Source organism: Dermacentor albipictus, chromosome 8, assembly GCF_038994185.2.
Source record: "Dermacentor albipictus isolate Rhodes 1998 colony chromosome 8, USDA_Dalb.pri_finalv2, whole genome shotgun sequence".
Taxonomy (NCBI): Eukaryota; Metazoa; Arthropoda; class Arachnida; order Ixodida; family Ixodidae; genus Dermacentor; species Dermacentor albipictus.
In genome coordinates, this window is record NC_091828.1 from 18,398,583 (window position 1) to 18,423,853 (window position 25,271).

The 25,271-nt window shown below is 51.2% G+C and overlaps 1 protein-coding gene across 9 annotated transcripts in view; it reads left to right on the forward strand.

Annotated features, from left to right (window-relative positions):
- The window catches only part of dachs (unconventional myosin-IXb-like dachs), a 505,117-nt gene that overhangs the window by 406,763 nt on the left and 73,083 nt on the right, over window positions 1-25,271 (forward strand). For all 9 annotated transcript variants that reach the window (XM_070523093.1, XM_070523095.1, XM_070523094.1 and 6 more), the window contains 3 exons: window positions 2,910-3,109; window positions 4,266-4,435; window positions 7,728-7,902. In XM_070523093.1, the coding sequence (XP_070379194.1) occupies window positions 2,910-3,109; window positions 4,266-4,435; window positions 7,728-7,902 (545 nt within the window). The remainder of the gene's footprint in view (window positions 1-2,909; window positions 3,110-4,265; window positions 4,436-7,727; window positions 7,903-25,271) is intronic.

Consider the following 25,271-nt stretch of genomic DNA (forward strand, 5'->3'; position numbering starts at 1 on the left):
GCTGCATTCTTTATTTTTCGTCTTTTTTGTTGGTTCTGTAACTTTACATCTTTGTTCTTATGCCTACTGTACGACCTTCGTCATTACTCTACATCTTTGTTCTTATGCCTACTGTACGACCTTCGTCATAGCAAGAGACGCACAGAAAGAAAGAAATAATTGCCAGCCGGCGTGGTCAGTCAATTGCCGAAGTTAACTTACCCAAGTTTTGGAGCTCAGACCACGGCACGGATGCTTTGCTGCAAATGCCTTGCACGATCATGTCACTCACAGAGTGGCCTTTGAATTTTTGAGTAAGACTGTACGCTTGCCGTTCTACCTAACCTTAACACGCCTTAAGATCCATTTTTGCTTCTCTTGTGGAGGGTACTGGAGATTTCTGGTTAGGGTGCCTCGAATGGGTGCTAGCGTAATGCGTCTTCCGAATAATTAGATGTCGGCTCTTACCTTCTGTGTTTATTGTTTCAGAACTTAATTGTTCCAGTTTTACTTACCAATTTAATGTTACAAAAACATCTTGAAAACAGTCAGCTAACGAGGTGTTGAAGTAGCAACTATCGGAACACCTACAAAACTAGTATGTAATATTAGTAATAAAAATATACACTTGGAAAATACAAAGCAAATAACCAACAAGGACATCAGACGTTCCGTACAATATTACGCTTACAAGAAAATGAAAACATTCAGACTAAGAGTAAAAAAAGGGCGAAGTGAATTACTCAGAGGCGACCCTGATCATGAAAAAAATTTTACAAACGAATAAAAATGGGTTGGAGTGCATGCGGCAAACATTACTAAATTGCGATTGGAGCTTACCGCTGTCGTTGAAAAGAAAAGTGTACAATCATTGCATTCTACCGGTGCTAACATATGGGGCAGAAACTTGGAGGCTATATGTAAACGCCGATCTAAACTTGGAGGCTATCTCTCCAAAGCTGTTCACTGCGTGATTATAGTAGGTATTCAAACTATTAGACTAGGAGGGCTTAGGCGTGAAGATCAACGGCGAATTTCTCAACAACCTTCCGTTTGCAGATGAAATTGTCCGGTTCAGCAACACTAGGGACTACTTACAACAAATCGTTGAGGACCTTAACTGAAAAAGTGTAAGAGCGGGATTGAATATTAATATGCAGAAGACAAAGGTAATGTTCCACATCCTGGAGAGGGAACCAGAATTCAGGATCGCCAGTCAGCCTCTAAGTTACGTGCAGAAGCACGTTTATCGAGGTCAGTTACTCAAAAGGGGATCATGAGAAGGCAGTTTGGAGAAGAATAAAAATAGGTTCGATTGCCTACGGCAGGCATTACCGAATCCTGACATGAAGGTTACCACTGTCTTTGAAAAGAAAAGCGTGCAATCATTGCATTCTACCGGTGCTAACATATGGGGCAGAAACTTGGAGGTTAACAAACAGGCTCGAAGACAAGTTAAGGACCGCGCAAAAAGCGACGGAACGAAAAGTGTCAGGCGTACCGTTAAGCTACAGGAAGAGCGGTGAGTATCAGAGAGCAAGGGGCTATAGCCGATTTTCTTCTAGTTGATATTAAGAGAAAATAATGGAGCTAGGCAGGCCATGTAATACGCAAAGCAGATAACCGGTGGACCATTAGTTGCAGAATGACTGCCAAGGGAAAGGAAGCGCCAGTCGAGGTGCGGTGATGGAACTAGAAAATTTGCAGGCACAAGCTGGAGTGAGCTAGCGCAAGACAGGGGTAATTGGAGATGGCTGGAAGAGGCCTTCGTCCAGGCAGCGGACATAAAAATAGGCTGCTGCTGCTGCTGCTGATGATGATATAGAATAAATGATTCGGAAATCTCGTCACTCGCAAACAAATGAATAAAAAAAATGCTACAAGCAAGAAGCCAAGGCAGTATCTTTTCAAGAAAGCGAGTACGGCGCGATGAGCCTGGTCGCGTCGAGACGCACAATCACTGCGCGCTCATGGAGAGTCGCAAGACGACAGCCCCTCAGTAGTAATGTGCGCTGCGTAAGGGAAGCAGGACACTGGCATATGAGAGGCTCAAGTTCATAGAAGAAACCACAAACGCATATGAGGGACTATTCACAAGTGCTTTTCGGTGTAAACATTCGCGCACGAAAACGCATCCAAACCTTAGCTTAAGTAGTGGTGCTCCATAGCGCGACGAGGTAAGCGTCCACCAGGAACACGGAGCGAAAAGATCCATTTGCAATACGCTGGTATATATAGGCGATATCCAGGAGTCAGGTGGCTAGCGTCATCAAGTGCGCGCAAGATTTCCGGGCAGTCACAGTCAAAATTAAATTCCAGGGTTTTGTGCACCAATGCCACGATGTAATCGAGTCACAGTCGTCGTGAGCACAAGTAGAAGCCGGTCTATCAGCCTCTTCATTTCGGGCGATCCCTATGTCCGAAAGCATATCCACTCGCCGACGAGGGATACCCCACAATATGTATTATTTCAGCCGAATCTCTCATGTGTCTTTAAACACACTTCACAGGTGCCAGCCGAAATATATGGATACGTGATCACTACACCTGCTACACCGCTCGCCCTGAAATAGAATCGTCCTTGTCTTATCCACCCTCGTCACCGCATTACAGACGCACGTCGCTCGCGCTTCGTAGTAAGGTGATTCTAGGCTTTGGTTTAGCACCAGTTTAATGTTCTGTTTTCAAGTGAAAAGCTTCCTTGGCTCTTTCGGCTGTTTTCGTGGTTGGCCGGTGGTCATTCGATGGCCGGTGGTCGGACTCGGCATGGAAAATGTTCGTTCGCTCTCTCTCTCTCGCATTCGCTCGCCAGTTCGTTCGCGCTATTCGCATACATTGACAATCGTCGTCGATGACTTGTGCACACATTTTTATGCCACTCCTGCGCCCTACCGTTCGCGAGGAATGACGGGTCAATGTGTGCATCGCAGGCGACGTGAACACCGCCAAGCTAGCGGCCTGCAAAGCGGGCGCCGTTCCACCGGCCGGAGCAGCCACGGTGCCCGCGGTGCACCACCAGGGTGCCAAATCGTGCGCTGAGGTGCGCGACCTCATTCACCTGCCCGGTCCGCTGACTGAGGACGCTGTGCTCAGGACGCTCCACGCGAGGTTCTTCAGCCGAGAGTACTTCGTAAGTATTGGACGAGCGTGCTCTGTCTCACGTTACGTGGCCACCATGGAGGAATGTTAGGCGCCAAGTATTGCAAAAAAATCTCGGGCCGCACGATATCCTTAGTCTAAGAGTGCATAGATACACTAAAACAAGGACAAACAAGCACTCGCCGAATTCAGGAAAAAATAAGGTTTCTCTTTATTTTTCCCGAATTAGGCGAGCGTTTGTTTCGTCTTGCTTCAGCGTGTATCCTCCTCGCCGGACGGTATTCCGTACAACTCGGCGTAGTGAGAGACAAAGCAGCCCTCGCGCAAGATTTTTCGCTTGAAATAAGAGTAGATGTGCATTTAGAATAGACGTACTTAATGCCGAAGCTACGAAAAAAAAAAAAGAGAAACGACGCCAGGACGTCGGGAACGACACATAACGTTGAGAGCAAGCGTCATGGGCATACGACCTCCGAGGCTGGGTGGGGCCGGCGGCGCGCTGAAAATATCGAAGGTCGCCTGCGGTCTGGCGGTCACCGCAGGTGACCGCCAGATTAAAAGGGATACTAAAGGGAAACAATAGATACACTTATAGTAATTAAGTAGTCTTTAAAAATTCAATTTTCGCCTACTTCGCGGTAATGGGTCAATTGTTAGAAGAAAAAGCTAAACTTTCTTTTTTCATTTTAGCGGCGATACATCACGGTGACGTCATGAATTTCACCCCATTGTTTTTTTCATTGAAGCTATTGTGGCTCACTACGGGCTATTGGATCTTGACAAAGCCCGGTTTTCTTTATAATAGAGTGTAGCCCAAATTTACTGACAAGGAATGAAGTACGTTTGAGCAGGCACGTTCAAAATTCATGACACCACGACGAACTAGTGCGGGAAGAAGGCGGCGTTGACACCCGTGTTTCGTGTGTGCGTCCTTCCTGATTTCTCGCGTCACACCTCAACGGCGGCTGTGCGTGTCATTGCGGAGTAGTTTACTGATGCAGCTCAACTTATCTTTCCCTGTAATGCCTTTCTTAATAGGTCAGTACGATCGCACAATTACCGGTCCTGCAGTTTCGTCAGGATTCCTTCGATACTACTCGTTCGTGACCGTTTTATGGGAGACGACATTTCGTCGGCCTTTACGTTGGACCGGTCCGCGGCGTACACAAGCGCGACCCCGTGCGCAGACCAACGTGGGTCCCATCCTGGTGTCGGTGAACGCGTACCAGGACACGGGCAACCCGCTGACGCTGCGCAGTGCCCACGCGGCCTCCCGGTGTCCTCAGCTGCTGCAGGTGGTGCACGAGGCGGCCAGGCAGCAGGCCGAGACCGGCTACCCGCAGGCCATCATCCTCAGGTGGGTCTCCTTCCCTTTCGACGTGCACCCAGGTCGGTGGTGGGGGGGGGGGGGGGGGGGGGGGTTGCAAGCGCAATGCTGTTAGACGGGCTAAGTTGGTTGTGCTGGATTGTTCGTTTGTGCTGTCACCTCAAAATCGAGCGGGATACAAAGAGTACTTAAGCGGGGGGCGGGGGCAGGGGTGATACCGGGACAGACGACTTTAAAGCTTTTTTGTGAATATCTACTTGCACTTGCTCCAAACAATTCAAAATTTGCGCAGCTATTTAAATGTGTTTCTACTTCTACCAGAAGAAAATTTCAGCAAGAACTGTCGGACAGTATGTAATTTATACAAACATAAATGAAATAGATGTGTTACGGTGATAAAATAATATTTAAAAAATAACGATTTCTTCTAGAGCGACGAAAGTGCTCTCACGTCTTCCCTACAACGCGGGGATTTGACTGAACTAAAAGAAGTACATTTCATAATTGCAGTCTTGAAATACATTTCTTTGATTTGCATTCCAGCTACGTGGTTTTAGGATGAAAAAAGTTGTAAAGAAAAAAAAGGTATTTATTAGAAAAATATTTTTAGTTCACTCTGTGCAATGACCACTTAGCAATTATTGATCGAAATTTCAGAGAAAAGCGTTCATACGTGAAAATGTTCCTTAAGCAAGTCACAACAGCGTTTCCAGAAATCTTAAGTTTTACCTGTTCGACCATCCTGGTATGCACTTGGGGCGTATTCTGCAGCATCATCAGCATCAGATTTGTTTGCGAAACCTTTTCTGGCCCTTGCGACGGCCTTCCTTCGTTTCTTGCCACTGAGCTACCCTTCGGGGTAGCTCAGTGGCTTAAGGCGTTGTGCTGCTGCGCTACAATGTGGCGGGTTCACACCCGGCCCCGGAGGCTGTATGCATGTGGAGGGTGCGTACGAAAACGCCTTTGTTTGGCACGCCCTGTAGTCCTCCACCGCAGGGCTTGTTTCCTTGTTAAGTTTGATATATTGTTAAGTTTGATGTCTTGTTACCTACACTTAAGTTCTCTCTCTTTCTCTTTCACTCCCCATTCCCCTCCCCACGCGTAGGGTAGCAAACTGGACTCAGTCTAGTTAACCTCCCTGCCTTTCCGTCTTCCCTTCTCTCTCTCTCTCTCTCACTTTGACGAGCGGGTATGAATCAGATGCGCGATCTTTTGAATCGCTTGTGCAAACTGCGAACGCGCCACTCGCTGGACATATTCTACATAAGACGAAGTATTTATTGGTCGTACTTTAGAGAAACGCTGTTGAGAAACGCGCGCTAGTGCTGAACTTATCGTCGCAAGTTGGCGGCTGGAAGTAATTATATTTGTTCAACCGTCTTTTTTACTAATTGAAACAATGTGTCATTATTTAGCATTATTCGCGGGACCTCCGGAGGATGCCAGGGGTGCATAAGATCGACTGTCCGCTATCGCGGACACCCCCTGGCACGATTCGGCCTCCACGGCCCCAACCCACGGTCCGCCCTGCTTCCAGCTTTGATCTTTGATCCCCCCCGCTACCCCTTCGGTTCCCTGGAGATCCTGCGCCGCCTGCTTTATTGTAACCTCAGGTGCTCTTCTGAGGCCTGCGTTTGCCACCTACATGTGACCTCCTGGAGCAGTGCTTGCAAAAAAAAAAAAAAAGAGGGGTGGGTGGGGGGAATCTATCGTCGCGACGAAAATAAGCGACCCGCGACTTATATAACATCAGTCAGAATCTTACCCCTTCAGACACAGCGATCACCAAATGGGGCGTCCGTGCCCACTGCCTCACTTCGCGGGCAGCCAGCGGCGGAGCGTAAACTTGCAGAGTTACGCAAGGAGCAAAGGCCCCCAGGCTTTCTCTCTCTCACCCACTCTTCCTCGCGCCTGCGCAGAAAAGTCGAGCGCCGCAAGAAACGCCGCGCCCCGCTGTACCTACTAGCGATTGTAAAAATGCAGCCCTTCAACGGTTGCCTTGCGTGCTCCGTCGCGCCAACACGTCGCAACCGCGTATAGTTTGAACACCGCAAGAGGAGTCCGAGCGCTTGGTTAATCGTTGTTCTCGCTATCTTCATGCGACATTGCCAAAATTGTATCCTTAATCGTTCCACGGTTATAACTAGTCGTTATTTTCTGTTTGTAGGCCGAGTTCAACATTGTAGCAGATTCACCCTGAATTCTAGGCTTAAACGATTCTTCGGATCTGTTTTCTTTATTTTCTTTTGTTCTTCGTTTTTTTCTTTTCTTTCCTTACTTCTTTTTCTCCGCCCCCCCCCCCTTTTTTTTTTGTGACATCTCTTTTAAGCTTCTTTTTTTTGACAACGTGAAGCATTTGAACAGTCTTGAAGGTGGCAGCACTGTCACGTGGTGGAGGGCTGTTTCTCTTTCCACTGCCTCTTTTGTAGAACCATGGGGAAAGGGGTGGGGGAGGAGGATACAGGAGACGGGAGCGCGTTATTATTTCTGAGGGAGCGAGATTTTATTTTAGAAGAGGCAGAAATGTCAGTCTGAGCTGTCGCCTGCTGTAGCTGTACAGCTTAACTCCTCTCTCTATGCCCGCTCCCCCCGCCCTAGAGTTTTCACTTGCTGTAGCCTGCTATACTAAAAAAGCAAGACGGAAATTGCAATGCGTTTCCATGCCCTTTGTGGGGGCCGAGCCTGGCGCGTTTTGTCGCCGGCGTCCATTTCCCGCTTTCACGCCGCAGTATCGAGATGAAGTACCTCGAACTCGCATAAACGTCGACATTGCCTTGTGGTTTACCCTCTCCAAGCGATCCACGACTCACGGGCTCGGCCGACAGCAATATTCTTCGCGCCAGTGATTTCCGCTTGATACGGGAAGTGCGCCGAAATTCGACAGTTCCACTTCGCTGCTGCTCATGATTGAGCGCGCTCGATCCACGTGTATATGGCACAGGGTACAGTCGGCAGTGGAGTACTTTTCTGGTGTCTCGTAGAAAGGCTTCTTTGTGCACGTGTTAAATAACCATTAGCGACTGGTGAAAAGGAAAAATAAAAGTTGAAAAATAAAATGTATTGAGTTAGGAAAAGCGATGAGGAAATAGATGTTGCAGACGGACGCAACTTTATGAATCTTATGTGCCGCCTCTTTGGGTACTCTAATGTTTCTTTTCAGGCACAGAAAACTGGAAATAAGGAAACCTGTAAAGGACCACGCGATACCGATACATGTTTCTCTTTCATTGCCCGTTTCTATTACCTCCGCAATTTAAAAGCCCGAAGAAACGTCTCGTTCGGTGTTCGTTGACGAGATATTCCCTCCCTCTCTCCCTCGCAGCGGCGAGAACGGCAGCGGCAAGACGTACGCGTCGATGGTTCTCCTGCGCCAGCTGTTCGACGTGGCCGGCGGCGGCTGCGAGACGGACGCCTTCAAGCACCTGGCGGCCGCCTTCACCGTGCTGCGCTCGCTCGGCTGCGCCAAGACGCAGCAGAACGCGCAGTCTAGTCGCATCGTGAGTGCTGCCGTCGACGCCTGCGCGGTCGAAATTTGCGTCGCACTTGTTGCTGCTCGCGAAAGCACTTGGCGTCCTCGCATGGCGGATTAGTCGGCGCTTGCTTCTTTAAAATAATTCTTTTTTTGTGTGTGTGCGTGTGTGTGTGCATATGTTTCTGTGTCTCCCGAACCAAGGATAAACAGTGTTTTACAGGCAGTGAAGCCAGCCCAGACTCGCGGCTCTCACTGCGAAGTGTGCACACGATGGTTGCCCCCCCCCCCCTTCTTTTCTTTTTGTGTACGTGTTTGTGTGGAGGATCCAACAAATATCCTGTCATTTTGTATTGAACGATGCGCTGACAAAAAAAAACAAAAGAACATCGCAAACACGTTTAACAACGAAAAATCGTCAAAAGCATCAAACGCAAAATTTTAAAGTTTCTATAATAAAGACTCGGCACTTCGTACATATCCGCGGGTGATATTACCGTCATCCATACCACGTTATGTTCAAACACTTATCGTAAGCTATGCTGCTGAAAAAGAAATGACAGAAGTAATTCTGATAAAAACAAAAGCATCCGCGTTTTGCGAAATGCGCATTTGTTGCTTCGCGACGACGACTCGGTGTTCTTCTTCTACAGAGGCTGTAGCAACATCAGACATCCATATATACCTTGGTTGCTCGATATTACCTCATTACATTCGTGGTTCCCGTTGACTGCGGTCACGTTCAAAAAAACTTTCAGGCTTCTGGAATTATGCGGAAGTCTATTTCGCCGATCCAGCTTGACTTTACGTACCCTTTTAAATGGCTACTACTCGTGACGGTTGTAGACGCTGTGCCGCGTGTCAACCAACCTGAACGAATCTCTGGCTAAGACCGCGAAGATTAAATATTTCAGTCGGCGTTCATTTTCTACGTCATTGCACCGACCAAAAAAAAAAAGAAAACTGCAACTCATTTTCTCACTGCAGTGCCGTTTCGTGTCGAGGATGCGAGGAGGCTCTGTTGGGAAAACTGGATTTTCTTTCCGCCCCGTCTCTCCCGAAAGCAATTAAGCAGCCGCGCATTTGTATATGGGGCGGCGCAGTCGCATTGAACGCAGTGCGAAAGTATTGTACGAGCACGCGCATTCGCTAAACCCCGCATAGTACACGAGTCACCGCAGCAAGCATTCAACTCTTAAAGAGCTGGACGAGGCATGCCCCGTTTATTCCTTGATGCGGGCGGCTCATTAAAGCGGTCGTTTACGCCTCATTTACGCTGCGAGCCTCATCAACGATTGCAACCTTGCCGAAATGTTTTTCTGGCTACGCTCGTGTCGGGACGTCCGGCACGGGCTGCCGTTACTAAATTGCAGTCCTGCTTATATAATCGACTTGCAAAAAAAAAACAAGAAGAAACACACACACACACACACACACGCACACACACACACGCACACACACAAAGAGAGAGAGAGAGAGAGAACACAAAGACCTGCACGTCGCCTCTTCGGCGTACCGCCGAGATCGTGCTCAGCAGCCACGACATTCGGCTGCTGAGCTGCAGGCTGCGGGTTGGACTCCCGGCAGCCGTGGCTGCATTTCATTGGACGGCGCAGCCTCGGGCAAAGCCACTCGTACGAGGCGCTTCGGGCGCACGCACAACACCAGCGAATGGAAGTTGATCTGGAGCGCCCGAGTGCGCCGTTTCCCGTAGCCCCGTTGTTCCATTGGTGCGTTAAAAGAAAAAAAAAAGAAGAATCTATGCCGCCAATCACTGAAACGCTCTTTGAAATATCATCTCGATGTCAATTTGTGCCAGACCATACGAAGCAGTTGGCCTTGTTTGTTTATTTTTGTTAGTCAAAGCGCCGTAAAGCATGGCGGAATTACACGTAGCAGCGTGGTCACGAACCGAACGCTAGCAGCTCATTGCACGAACTGATAAGTAGAGGTTTACCGTACGTCTGTTCGCTGCTGTCACTTGCACGATAGTAACGGATGTTTGTCTCTCGTTTTTATTTTCTTGAGCTGGTGTACTTTTCTGATTTATAATTCTTTAAGCGAGTAAATGAAATCCTCGAATACTAACGTGCCAAATCCGCCGTCTGATCGTGGAGACACGTCGAATACCTAGAGGGCGGCACTTCGGAATAACCCTCGCTCCCGTCGAGATGCGACCGGGATCCAACCCTGGAGCTCAGCTGCCCCGGCGGATCGAGTGCCTGGCCCAAAATACGGCAAGTGCCGCGCGTGGGCTTCTTCGGCGACCGCGGCCTGCCCCGCGGTGCTCTCGCGTGCGTCGAGAAGGGCACAGCGTCTGCACTTGCACCAGCCATCGACTGATTTGGAAGCAGCGTTGACCGTTTCCTTATCGTCGGCTTGGTCGGAGACGTCGAATAATAGCGCCAAGTCGAGTCAACGACATTCCGACGATAATGCAGCTGCCCAGACATGCGCGGCCAATATACCTTGTTCAGCTGATGATGGCTCAGCGGTGGGACTCCGCAGATGTGCAATCAGTATTGAAGGAGCATACGGAGCCAACGATTTCGTGTCGGCGACAGCTCTCACACGATACCGATGCACCTAATCTTTATCTCCATCTGTGCCCCACATCGCTTTCTCGGGTGAAGAAAACCGTTAGAAGCCCACTGACGGACCTTGCTCCACCGTCTCCTGTTTGAGCAGTTCCGTGCATGCTCGTCTGCACGCGTCACGGTCGGAGCAGCGCGTTGTGTGACGGAGCGTTCGCGCCGATAAAAGTTCAGTCAACCGCACAGCGATGGTTCGGAGAAACGAGACGCCCTCTTTTAGATGCTTCACGAGTGCGACTTTTACTTCTTCAACGTCAGGTAGCGTGAGACATTAGTAAGCCCCACCGAGTTCAGTGACTCTCTTTCTTGCAAGTGCGTACGGCCCCCTCGTTGTGAAATGCATCGCGCTGTACACGCATGCTAGACGTTCCTTCTACGCTACCTCTCGTTAAATCCGTGCACTGTTGCGAACGCCGGGCGTGGCGTGAGCCAATCAGCACGCACAACCGGGGCCCCTAAGAATTATTTTCGTCCGGTTTTCTTCATCTCTTATCGCCCGTCCCGCCTATAGCGACCGATCTCGCCGATAGCGGGGCCGCAACATTGTGCGAACCAGTGACAAAGGGCAAGAAAGAATGGAATACGAAAGACAACCTCGAGTGCCCGAGGCTTCGCCTTGGCTTCACTGCGCGGAATTGTGGAGGCGGAACGCAACTAGACCCCGGCGGGCAATCGCCCCCCGGGGGATGGTCGCTCGCGCCGACGACCAGGACCCAGTGGCCCCGTTACCCGGAAAGAAGGCCCCGTCATCATCGCCACCGCCACAACGCGCGATTTTGGGAGTGCCGCCCGGCGCTCCGCCGCTGCCCCGTGCACGCCTCGCCCTGGTCGAACCGCGCTCTTCCTGCCGGCACCGAGCAACCCGATCGCTGAGGGTTGTCGCGTTCAGCGGCTGCGCTTAGCAGGCGACCGACCCGCACGCGGTTGCTGGCGTTGTTTGTGCCCAGTGGAGAATGTTGCCGCAACACGAGCGCACTCAATCGGCTGTTCCCAGTCTATTGCTTGTTTTTTTTTTCTTTAACTCGCCCAGCCGTGTAGTTAACCACACTTTTGTTATTTCGACGGATAAACTAAAACAAAAGAAACACGAATCCACTTAGGCATTCCTTGGCGTCATGATCTGTTGCATAGCTGCCGACTTAACGAAATTATCCGGAAGTGCCTTATTTTCAGGCCACGTTTACTATCGTTGTGATGACAGCGATAATCTTGCTATTTGTGATTTGCGTCCAGTGTAGGGGAAAACTAACTTGAAGGAAAACAAATGCAGTCACCGACCGAGTTTTCGGAGCCCCTTGTACCGCACCACCTTGTGTTTCGTTAACGTGCAGCTAAGCACGGTAGCGTTTCTAAATTTCGCCCCCGTCGAATGCGGCTGCGCGGCGCTTGAAATCGCACCCGCTACCTCAAGTTCAGCAGCGCAGTGCCATAGCTTCTGGTCTGTACCACATCCGGCAGCGACATAGCGCGTTGTTCGGAGAATATGGAGCGGTCTGCGCGCGAAATAAAACAGAAACTCGAAGAAGAATGAACAAAAGTACGGCGACGACGACCTTATATATACGCAGACATGGAGAGATCTCTGCTTGAAGCGCGTGCTGCGGTATAATCGATTGCGTGTCCTTACCGGGGGCCACGCATAATTAGGTGAATGTGTGCCTTCTCTAGGAGGGAGAGGAGGCGTTGCAATCAACCCCCCCCCCCCCCCCCCCCCACATGTGCCCGTGCCAAGCGGCGACACCCGAAGTAACAGCGCCGTACATCGGCCTCTTCGTCACCAGCCTGGTGCAGCCGCTCTAACGCGGCCCCGATGCGTTAACCCACTTTCTCGGACGCTGCGCTAAATACTGGTCGGGCTAATAGGCTCTGAATGCGACGCGCCCGGGAGAGGGGGTTCGCTGCGAAGGGAACGTGAAGCCGCTTTCGCTTCGGGCGTCGTCGACCACCGGAGGCTCAGCGAATTCTCTGAGCGGTTCGCGAGTTCGATCCCTCGTCGACGTCGTTCTGAGAACGCACGCGAAGCGTATACGAATTCCGACATTTCGGTGTACGGCGCGTGGAACATCTGTCCGCATTGTTCTCGTGTCGCCTCGTGTACCGAGTAGCCTTCAGCGTTTTCTCTCGCATCCTTGAAGCCACGCTTATATTATGACAAACTCCGATCATGCAATTGCAGTCACATTTTCTGTTGTTCTTCGTGAGAGGTTCCTTGCGTCGCAGTGGTACCTCCGTCACTATACGGCGATCGTTTATAGCGTGGCGCTACTTGCGCAATCGCTATTCAGAGGAGAACATTCGCAACGCTACACGTACGCCTCCGAATTTAGCTAACGCATGCTCCGTACCAGAAAGCATGTGTACTTTACTATCATTTCCTTTTTCAATGGTTGACATCTTGCTTTATAACGGTAATGCCGTCGCTCGATGTTGTATGGCAGTCGCGTCTTCTCCCGGCTTTGCCCTAATTGTGCAGTGCACGGCGAACGTGCCCGGCAGCCAGCACAAATTGAACGCCGCACGTGTCGTTCGAGACCCACGCGGTGCGCACCGGTCTGGTCATTTCAGTTCGTGCCGATGCCGTGGTTTCTGGACTGCCGCCTTCCTGCCGAGCACAAGGTCGGGGATGCCATCTCCGGCCACGTGTGTTCCACTAGCAGGCAATGCGCTCTGAGCTTCGAGTTAGCTGCGCAACAGAACCCGAGATGACGTAAATTATTCTGCCATTCGTTGGCACGCTTAGTTTTGTTATATTTATCTCGTGGATGTTTATTCGTTTATTCTCTGTAAAAAAAAAATGGAAAGCTACACATTTCGTTCCAGCGCGATATATATATATATATTTACATGTGTGTGTGTGTGTGTGTGTGTGTGTGTGTGTGTGTGTGTGTGTGTGTGTGTGTGTGTGTGTGTGTGTGTGTGTGTGTGTGTGTGTTTGTGTGTTTGTGTGTGTGTGCAGAAACGAAGGGGCCCACTTACGAAAATTGCACGTTTAATCGTTTGTAACGTTTCGGCCGTGTCACGGCCGGCCTTCGTCAGAATAAACGCACGCAGTCTGTCGCATGCTGTGCAGACGTATTTACACGCTGCTACGTTTGCGCGCACCCGCCGTGGTTGCTGAGTGGCTATGGTGTTGGGCTGCTGAGCACGAGGTCGCGGGATCGAATCCTGGCCACGGCGGCCGCATTTCGATGGGGGCGAAATGCGAAAACACCCGTGTGCTTAGATTTAGGCGCACGTTAAAGAACCCCAGGTGGTCAAAATTTCCGGAGTCCTCCACTACGGCGTGCCTCATAATCAGAAAGTGGTTTTGGCACGTAAAACCCCAAATATTATTATACGTTTGCGCGCGGCAGTCCATTTCCCAAACTGCGGGATTTGCGGTTGTGGGAGGCTGGACTTGGAAGCGCTCTGGTCTTTAGTTGGCGATACGGGTGAGTACGTATAGCTCTTCGCGACCACGGCGCACTGCTGCGGCCGAGAGAGAGAGAGAGAGAAAAGCTTTATTGTCATGTTGGGTGGTGTGGTGGAAACAGTCCAGAGCCTCGCTTGCGGCATTCTTCAGTGCAGCACTGATAAACGCCGCAAGGTACTGTTGGTCGTCGGCGCTGGTTGCTTCTGTCAACCACCCGGCATGCGGTTTAAGGGAAATACTTGTAGGGGCTGGCAGGGGAGGTGGGGGTGGTCCACAGGACCAGAGGATAGGATGTGTTCGTGTGTTTGCCACAGTATCGGCACGGTGGGGGATCTCCAGGTGAGAGGCCGCGGGGGAGTTGCATTTGCGCTGGTGTAGGGAGTGTTTCGGTCTGGGCCTGGCGAATCAGTACACGCTGTTCACGGGTGAGGACTTTGCTGAGCTTGGGGAACTGGCGCCTTGCCTCTTGATAAGGCCACAGAAGCAGGCGAGCCCACCTTTTCGTCTGGGCTGGTCGCAGAATGCAGGATACCTGGTTTAAAGTCTCGCAGGCGAGCTGATTAGCTCTGTCATTTCCCGGCAGCCCGTCATGACCAGGTATCCAGATGATTTCCAAAGGACGCTGAAGGTGCTCTTGAATAAATGTCGAAATGTGGGCCGAGAAATCGTTGTGCAGCAATTTCCTGCAAGCCGCCATGGAGTCGGTAAATATGATTCTTGGGTAGGCTGAGTTACTAGGGGGCATGTGTTTGATCGCGATTGCGATGGCTGTCAGCTCCGCTAAGGTCGGATCTGTCTCTGGGAGTACCTCCGTATGTACAGTTCGAGGTCGTTATTCACGACTGCTATAGCGGAGCCCCGTGCACCAACGCTAGCATCAGCGTAGAAGTATATGCCGCCAGGGTGTCTTGCCGTGTGCCTCTTGAAGTAGGCAACTCGCTGGCGTCGCCTCTCCTTGCCTCGTTCTGGATTCATGTGGCGTGGCAGTGGAGCTATGGTTAGGAGTTCGCATTCTTTTGGGGGTAGTGGGTGCGCATCCACAAGAGGTGCAGCTTCTGGATGATGACCGATGCTATGGAGAATGTGCGTGCCTTGACATGCGCGCTGCAAACGCAGTTCTTGGCAACGACGATGAACCCCAGTTGAAAAACACAACAGGAAATTTTAAGAGTCTGTCGTATTTTGGGACGTTGTTTCTGTAGTTCTGTTGCCTGTAGTTCTGTTGCCTGTAGTTCTGTTGCCTGTAGTTCTGTTGCCTGTAGTTCTGTTGCCTGTAGTTCTGTTGCCTGTAGTTCTGTTGTCTGTAGTGTGACGTCCTGTAGTAGAAAGTTGTGTAGTTCTTGATCAATATTTAATTAAAAATTGACAGAGACGTCCGTAAGGTTATGTAAATTTGTTAGTACAAAAAAGAAAAACATAAAAGTTAAAAAAAATTAAAAAAAACGTCGTCGCCTAGGATTCGAACATGCGACCTTACGATTCCGAGCCCGGCATCTTACCACTGCACCACCCCTGACATGCTTTTCGAGGGTACGTTTTGGCCATGTGAACAGTACGACGAGCCGATGCGCTGATGTTTACATTTGCATTTTGAGAGCCAAGATCCGCTATCACTCCACCGCGTCAAGTGCCGCATCTCTAGAAGAGCAAGAGTGTTCGTACCATCGACGTACATCTTGCAGTGCTAGAACATCGATTTTTATGTACGATATCCTTATTAAATAAGAAATTCAGAAATAGACAACGTTGACTTTTAGGGTTATTACTGCTAGTTTCGACAGTTGTCTCTCGTTCTTTACACTTTTGAGCGCGCATATAATTCGTGTGTTCAATGCAAAATAGCTACATAAACATTCGTGGATGAGAGTTCTTTCTGACAGCATACTGGCTTCTCACGGCAGCACTGTATCAGATTAATGAGACCCGAGCGAGACAGCTTTTCACGCAACTTTGTGGAACAACCGAAATCTTCTTTTCCGCTTCGCATAAGCTTATGAAATATTCCTGGGAAATTAACTAATGTGTGATTGTAACAGCACATGTAAGTCCACAGGCCTGTGTGCCACATCTTACCAAAAAAAAAAAAACGGATACGCAGCCATTCCCGCAGATGGTATGATTTTGATCAGTGGCCGATTTTGAGGTGGCCGGTAGGGCGTTGGTGGTGCCGCGTCGTCACGGCACAATTGTAACTATTCGCCACGTCGACTTTATTACCGGTGTCGGCGCCATCAGCATTGCCGGCTTCAGAGAAGCGCGAGAAGCCCGACTTCAGAACTCTTGTTGTCGCGACAGAATGCTTCTGTTGCGAAATCAGAATTTCTGTCCTAATGTCAGAAATGTCTCCCAATTAAGAAATGTCAACGACTTCTGTCCTACAACAGAATTTCTGTAGTTGCGACAGGAATTCCTTTTGTCTTTTTCAACCGGGCACTACAGAAGCTTGTCGCATCACACAATTTCAGTGCACTTCTGTCGTCATCATTGGGTACATGTTCCGCCGATAGGTTTCCGTTGTGGAACAGTTCTCTGTAGTACAACAGAAGTTTGTCCATTACTTCAGGAACACTTCTGTTATGACAACTGGGGGCCTGTTGCAATGATAGGCTTCTGTCGTACAACAACATTTTTCTGTAGTACAACAGAAGTTGGTCGCATTACTTCAGGAACACTTCTGTTGTGACAATTGGGGGCCTGTTGCCACAATAGGTTTCTGTAGTATTTCAACAGCTCTCTGTAGCACTACAGAAGTTTTTCGGGTTACTTCAGGAACATTTCTGTTGGGACAACAGGGTGCCTGTAGTGATGACAATTTTTTCTGTAGTACTACAAAAATCTGTTGTAGAGCTTCAGCTTTCTGTTGTAACAACAGACATACGACAGACTGTACTTCTGTAGTAGCAACAACAAATGTCTGTTGTACATCAGAAAAGTCTGTCGCTCCATCAGGAATCTGTAGTTACTACAGAAAAATCCTGTTGTACAACAGAAATTTCTGTAGTACTACAAAAATCTGTTGTAGAGCTTCAGCTTTCTGTAGTAACAACAGACATACGACAGACTGTACTTCTGTAGTAGCAACAACAAATGTCTGTTGTACATCAGAAAAGTCTGTCGCTCCATCAGGAATCTGTAGTTACTACAGAAAAATCCTGTTGTACAACAGAAATTTCTGTAGTACTGAACACAACCTCTGTTGTCATTTTCAACTGGGACACTGACCAGTTCCGCCACTGTGTTATGGCAACCGATGTCAAGGAAGAGCTTGAGCTTAGTGCTGGCGTTAAACGGAATGCCGATGGCCAGCTTTGTCGCCTTCCGGATGAGCGCATCAAGGCGATTGATATCTTGCTGACGGAGGTTGGTATAGGGCAGGTGATAGCGCAGGCGATAGCGCAGGCGCGACATAATTAGTGCATTTCTTAGTTGAAGCACATTCGCCTCTTTCACTCCATTGGCTCGGTTGGAGACCCTACGCATCGTGTGCAGCACCTGTTCTCCTTGCCTGAGCAGGTGCTGCACCGTCGCAGTGGGACCTCCATCTTTCTGGATATGAAGACCGAGTATATTAATACATTTTGGTGGGGAAATCGGCACGTCTACGTTTACAATTTGTATGGTGGGCGGTCGCCATCTTTTGTGGTGGACCAGTAGCAACTCAGATTTTTCCAACAAGCATCTAAGGCCAATAGTTTAAGCAGCCTCGTGGACCCTGTTCATAGCCTGTTGGAGAGTTTCTTGGATGTGTCCTGGCGAATCCATGTTGATCCTGATCATGAAATCATCTGCGTAGATCGCATTCTTGATTTCGGGGATGTCTCGTAGCGCTCTATGGACTACGCACATGGCAAGGTTAAAGAGTGCAGGCGAGATCACTGAACCCTGCGAGATACCTCTTTGCGGATGGGGATACTGTTGTGAGGTAATGTCGCCTACTCGTAGCGTGTATGTGCGACTTCGTAAGAAGTCCCTGATATAGTTATAAAGCTTGGTTCCGCAGCTAGCACCTTCGAGCTCTTGCAGCATAGCATCGTGGTTAACATAATCAAAAGGTTGTGATCCGGAGACTGACTGAGACATCCGGTCCGGTTGCGGTCCCCGGACTGGCCGCGGCTCCCGGACTGGCCACGGATGCCGGACTGGCTCTGGCTCCCGCACTGGCTATGGCCCCCGAAGTGGCCGCGGCCTCTGGATCGGCTGCGGCCCCTAGACTGTTGACGGCTTCTGGAGCTACTTCTTTCTCTCGATGTGTTGTCGGAGTTGCCTTTTGGGCTTGGGCTTCAGCTTGTGATGGTGACTGGTTTCGTTCGCTTGTCATCCTTTCGTTGTTGCAAACGCTTCAGGTAGGCTGTAAGATTCGTCGGACGATGTCGCCGCTGCCACCATTTGTTAGAGTTGTCGGACGATCTACGAGCTGTAGGCCGATCTCACCGCTTCCATTCAGATGTAAGATTTGGCAGTCGTAGCTGTAGGAAGGAGCTTGACTCTTCGTCAGGACTTAGGAGAGCAGGATTTATTTACACGTTATTTACAGTTGAACATGAGATACATCGACAGTCTAGCGTGGCTCCCAAATGGAGCACGCAAGACGAACATACAGCAACGGAGCACACAGCTCACGAGTACATTTCGAGCACCACAACGAGCACGACGACGAGCACACACTAGCAGTCGACAATCGCTGCTTATAAGCACTCTGCTCGACGTATAGTTCGACGTCATTCAAGATGACCCGCCCTTTTGGAGGAGGCGGGCTTTCGACTTAGAGGAGGATGAGGGCTCACACACACGCACATAGGTGCAGTGGTTCGAAGCCGACGTCAGCGGGGCTTCGTAAAACTCTGAGCCGACCCGGGTAGCGGGCTCGGGTAGCACATTGTCTTGCGTCTTGGTCGGCGCGTGGGAAGGAGCCCCCGTCGGCGTTCCCGCGGCAACTCCCCCACTCATAGCAGAACAGGGTGGCGTTGTCGTGTTGCGCACAAAGCCTGCTTCGTCGAACTCGGAGCCGTCCCGGGTGGCGTGCCCGGGTAGCACATTGTCTGGTGTCTCGAAAAGCGCATGGGGAGGTTCCGCCTATTACCTCCCCTTGAGAACTCCCCTGAGCTGACCCTTCGCCACGTGGCTGCCGGTTATGCGCAGTTCTCTGAAGTGCGCCGCCGTCCCGGTTGGATCGGAACACGTGCAGCGGGCTGAAATAGCTGCAGGCCGATCCTAACAAGGCCGCCTCTATGACCGCTTTATCAGCTGCTCGTCGCGCTTCACATGTTGGGTCATCGGCCTTGTGGTCTTTGCCACAATTAGGGCGGCCTAGCTTGCAGTGATGATCCTTTACAGGATCCCCGACAGATTTCCCACTTGTTCTGCTACTTTGTTTTCCATTGTCGCGACAAACGAAAGCATGTTGAGCAAAATTGCGCCTTGGGTCGGTGAGAGAAGCAGCGGTATATACACCTGCGCCGAAGATGACCTGCCGAGATACATGCGAGCCCTTGAAAGTTATGATCGCAGTGGCTGTTTTACCCTTCATACGAGCCGGAATAATTTCATAATTTGGGGCTCGGAGTTCTCGCATCAATTCATCGGTTAGGGTGTTCAGTTCCACGTTGTGAATCACACCTCTACACGAGTTGTGGGGCGATGCGGTACAGATGTGGACAAGGTAAGTTTTCCATTAAGAGTGGTTTCGTTAATGCGCTGGATCTTTTCTGTCGCCGAAAGGTCATCACTGGTTATTATAGCCAGGTTCTTCCCTTTTTTGATGCCTACTGTAGCGGCGCGAGCCTCTGCAGTGGTCAGGGCCGCTGATACACTTAGCGCGTCGTGAAGCGTTCATGGGCTCCACTGAGGTAGGAAAAAGCCAGTTGGCGGACGCAAAATGAGCGTTGCAACGTGCTGTGTATCTTGGAAATGTTTTGATACGGATAATCCATCCATGACCGTCGGTGACGAATTTCGGGGCCATTGCTGTCGCAGGAGTGCTGGTCTTTGGCGTGCTTGACGGTACGCCTACTCTTCCAGCCGTTAGGGCTACCTGGGCGCCCTGCCAGGTCTTTGACAAAAGCACAGAGTACGTTGGTCCGATCCACGTGGTCCGATCACAACAGAAGTTGGCCAGAATATTCGGACAATGTTCCAGACGAGCAGAGCCATGTCTGAGGAGTGGTCCTTGTCGAATAAGTTGACATTCGGGTCTTTCCTCTGGAGCGATGCGAAGGAACGTATGCTCGGACAGGAGCGACTCTCGCCTATTGCTGCTACCGAGAAAGTTCAACGACCCTGTAATCCGCTGTTGCAGAGTGAACCCTGCGAGAGATTTCTAAGCTCGATCGATACAGAAGACGTGTGGAACCGTTAAGGTTGCGCGCAGTGCGAAATATAGGCTGAGCCAAGAAAAACGGGCTCAAGCGCTGTTGGAATCCACGTCCTTTTCTGTCTCCTAGATAGTTCTGTTATTGCTCTTGCTCATTTTATTATTGCGTGACCCTCTCTCATCGCCAGAATAATTAGAACATCTCAGCATGTTTGTAGCTTAGCATTGGCACATGTTTTTGGGTGAGTGGAAAACAGTTCCTCGCCGACGTTATCCGTCCTCCACAGGGCATTCCGTGATGTTCGAGTACATGCTTTGGGATAAAATATTGTCCCGAGCAAGGCAGTCGGACGAGGAATTTAGCTTAGCCAGCGACGCGGGTTTTGGGAATAATCCGTAACGAACCTCATCATTCGCAACACACAATCCACAGCGACGCCAGTTTGCGCCGGCCGTTGCCGAGTCGTGCTCTCTTTCCAAACGCCCATAGTACAGCTTCCGCACGAAACGTCAGATCAGCATAATAAGGTAAGAATCAAACGCACTGGCAACGCCCGTCATCAGAAACGCGTTCCTAACGCAGCCCAGACCATCTCCTGTTTGGTGGCCTCTGCGGCCGTTCAAGTTGTTCGTGCTGCAGGTTACGTATCGCCGTTGAAGGCCACATAAAAAGAGAAGAGAATTCGAACACAGCTGCAACAAGCGAGCTACCCGCGTGCGGCTGCTGCGCCCCCAAATGCCACCGGTTATCCTCCTCGCCTTTTTCTGGTCTCTGTCTCTCCCTTTCCCTTTACGCGAGTGACCCTCACTATCGGCGTCCCCGCTGCCACAATCAGCGGCTTGCTTCCGTCGTTGTCGTTACGCCCAGATTACGCGCACTGCGGCGTGTGTCCACGCCTCCATCGCCGATGTGCAGCGACGCTACCGCCGCTCGACGCTTCGTGCAGACCCATCGCCCTCACTTCTGCGCACGCACACACAGCCCTGCTCGACCCTCGCTGCAAAGTACTGTGCCTACTGCTCTGGTGGTGTGCGCCGATTATTGCCTCTCTTCGAAAATTGGCTGCTCCACGCGGGGCGCTCCCCCTCCACTTCCTCTTTCCACATCTCCCTCTCCACTGGCCGAAGAAAGAATAACGCGGCGCAGTGAACGGTGTGTGTGTCTGAGCAAAGAACCAAAGAGATGCGCCTCTGCACCGAGAATACGCCGCGGTGCTCGATGGTGCATTTTTTGCGTGTGTGACTCCCGCTCGCTTGCGTTAGCGCGGGCGAACACGCAACGATGGAAGCTGCCGCTCTACGCACAAACACGCAACGTCCCTCCCCCCACCCCCCGCCCCACTTGTGCCTAACCGTGGTTGCTCGCATCCGGGAGTCTTTCGAGGTGCCACCCCTCCTCGGGTACAAGAGAGGGCAAGATGGGCACCTTATTACAGCCTCTGCCGGGCCTCGCTATTACGAAATGGCAGCGTCCTCGCCCTGCCTCGCCTCGCTCCGGCACGTCCGGTAGTTTCCTCGGCGCCATCCATTCCGTTCTCCGTGTTTTCACTTCTTTTCCGAGGTGCTCGTTCTTTCTCGTCGACGCTCGCGGCGTCGTGTGCTCCAGGGTACGCAGGCGCCAGTGCTGCGTTGTGCTCGCCCAGCGCTCAACGCCGACGTGGCTCGCAGGTGTACACGCTACGTGGGTCAGGTAGGCTGCATCCGATCGGTGGCGCCGCTGTGACCGCGAGCATAGCTGTTGCACCTTTACTTGCGCGATTTCTTGGGATGGCAGCAATGATGTCAACACATGCCCCGCGTTAATTGTGGACGCGATGCGGAAACACATAACCAATGTCGACCGCTAGGTAATGTCGTAGCTCCATTGGAATTTCGTTCGACCAAAGAGGTCAAGGAATTGGCAGAGAGAATTCAAGGCCGCACTTTCTTTCTTCCTCTCTTCTTTCATTTCGCTTCGGTGACCCCAGTTTGACGCCGCTGATTTCACGGTATTTTCGACAGTTTGTGTGCGCGCAGAAGGTCACCGAAAGCTGCCGGCGGAGTTTCCATGTACTACGAATTGTAAGGTTATCATTGTTCCTACTGTTGTAATCCTACCGATGGCACCGGCTGTTGGAATCTCAGCGCTGCCACCAGCTATTGGAACCTCAGTGCTGACACCCGTTGTTGCAACCGGACCGTTGGCGCCCGTTGTTGCAAATGGGTCGCAAGCCCCAAGGGTAGCGTTGGCCTGGCGGCCTGGGGCACACTGGAAGCATCCGAAGGTCCCAGCAAAGCATGAGGCGACTGCTAACAGAACAACTTGTTTATTCTAGCATCGCAAAGAGCGGTCGGTCAGGTCGACCGAAGTAGAGAGATGGCAGAGCACGTTACTCAACAGAAGAAATCGGAGCCTCTCTCCTGGCGTCCGGGGGCAGCTGCTCTTATACTCTTGGCGTCGCGGGCAAGAAGGAAGGTCACGAGATGACACCACGTGACAGCGAGGCACGGACGGACTGAGAGACATGTAGAGACAAGGAGGTGACGCATCAGCCGGGCCGGCGCCGTTCAGACCTCCTCGCTTCACACTGGGGGAGCTCCTCTCCCCAGCTGCCGCGCTTTGACAAGCGTGGGCACACACACACACACGCACACACGAAGACACGTGGCACTGAAACATGCCGGGACGCGCTCGGCGGGGATGCGTCGCGGCCGCTCCGAACGGGCCAAAATGTCCGCCGCTTTGAACGAAGCTCCGGCGTCCGTTGAATCCGCGCCGGCTACACCGCGCGTCATAGGCGAAACGTAACACTACTCAACCCTACGCACCCGATTTCTTCCTGTGAGTATCATCTACGCCCCATTTTCTCCTTCATCCACGGTGCGGTCTTCCCGTCTGTTAAGTTAGCGCCGATCATTTCGTGGCATCGCTTGTTGCGCGGCATTTACAAAATTTATTTCTGGCTTCTTTGTTATCCTCCAAGTTTCAGCTACAACTACTTGTATATTACGCTGCGGAAGTGCAAAATACGTACCCGGCAGCCTACATTCTCTTAATGTCCGCGCTGCCTCTCCTTCTCGTCACCTCGGCGTTGAAGCGTGAAGGTTTCGGGAGTATAGCCAGCTTCCACTGCATCAGCCAGCGCCTTAGATGCCCTTCGATCTCTGCTCAGCGTCATCTTTCGAGGCTCGTAACGCGACACCGGATGAGCGGCGACGCAAAATGGCGCTGCCGCGGCTCGGCAAGCGCGGGTGCCGAGAACTGTGGCCAGCCGGAGCGACGCGACCGGAAGCGAGCCCCCAATCCATCGTGTTGGACCTGTTGTCGAGAAAAGCCCCTCTCCGCTGCGAAGCGAGCTTTCGTGCCCACGTTGTCAACGGGGCCGATCGGAAGCAAACGGCGATTCGAGCGCGCCGCCTCATTGAACTCCGCACCTTCACCTCGCTTCGTTTGCTCGGCGATCGACCGTTGTCGAACAGAATACTCGCGCACTGTCCCGCACCGTGCTCGACACAGAAGGACGCGTCGCTCTGCTACTCGAGGACGTGCAGACTGTGTGATAGGCTGAGTCGTACGCTCGCAGAGCGCGCTTCGTTGCGTGCAGGCACGCGTGTTTAAGTCGGCGTTATTTTTTCTTTCTAAACGGAGGGATGAAGGGAGGTGGGGCCCTTTCGCTCGTTTTCGTGGTTGCCGGTTCGATTGCCACGGCCAGTGCAATGGGCGCGTGCTCTCGCGCAATCGAGTGTTCGTCGCCGACGGCCAACTATTACGTAGTTAATCGAGACGCACTCGCTGCCGACCCACGCACTATCTGCATATGTACTGATGAACGGCTCTGCTCGCCACGGAATTGCGCAGTTAAGCAAGGAGCGCTGCTTAAATATCCCGACTGCAGCGAATATGAGCCTTTCATAAAGCGCACCCCTCGTTTAACCAAGCGAATAGATTTCCGGAAGCGTTCGGCTACTGGCTTACACCGACAATCACCGACGATGGTTTTCTGCACATTCCCCCCCTCCCCCCCCCCGCTCTTTTTGCCTCTTTTCGTTTATCTCGTCTCTCTGACCACATTTCATTCCGTGTATCCCCTCTCAACTCATAGCACGAGGTAACCAGTCGGTGTTTGCACCAGCTGTAGCTTCCCTATACTTTTTCCCTCCCTCCGCCCCACATATGCGTACCAACCGTCGTACGTAGCCCTGTCAGTCCCGTATTGTTGGTGAAGAAGTCTCGAACCACTGCGCACGGAACTCGTTGCTCCAGCCCCGCAGTTCACTCACAGTATATGTACCGTGCACTTCCATATTTGCTAACGTGTTCTCGGCCTGGAAGTGGTGCGTGCAAGCGTATTCGAACGCAAGCTGCAGCTAGTGCCGCATGCGGCTGCACGCTTTCTTCTCATATGCCTGCCGCGTTTCTTGGCGCTCCAAGCGTTTACTCTTCGAGTTTTTCGGCGATCCGAGAGTGTCGCTACGAACGCCAGGGCACTCGATTGATTGATTGATTGATTGATTGATTGATTGATTGATTGATTGATTGATTGATTGATTGATTGATTGAAACGTTTATTGGAAGGGATGGCCCGTGGCCTAAGATAGCGGTAAGAAGACCCTTTGCGGAATGCTGGGTGCCCCTAACGGGACGAGGGCTGTGCTGGTTTTGCCTAACATCCTCGCCGCAAGAACTGTGCCATGCGGGGAGAAAATGTTTTCCTTAAGATCCCGGTTTGTGCTACCAGGCTCAACCTGGTGTATAACAAACCGTACACACCGTACGCTTTGTCAGAGCTGCAAGTAGGTAGTGACGTTGACAGTATACCCCACTTCGAATCGGATAGCGTCTTGACTTGCCTCGAAATGTTCACAGCATGCTGCTGTTCTTTCATAATAGCCGTGATCGTGTTGCTTCGGCTGTCAGGTTTGTAGACCGCTAGCTTAGCTAAATGTGCGTCACCCGCAAGTTTCTCCAGTGCAGTGGCTAGTGTGGCGCTGCAAAATGACGAAATGTTGCGCCTCTCCGTGGGCCTAATGACGACTGCATGGTATGGTAACTCTTTAAGGTACTTGGAAAACTTCAAGCAAGGACGCTACCGGGTTCGCTT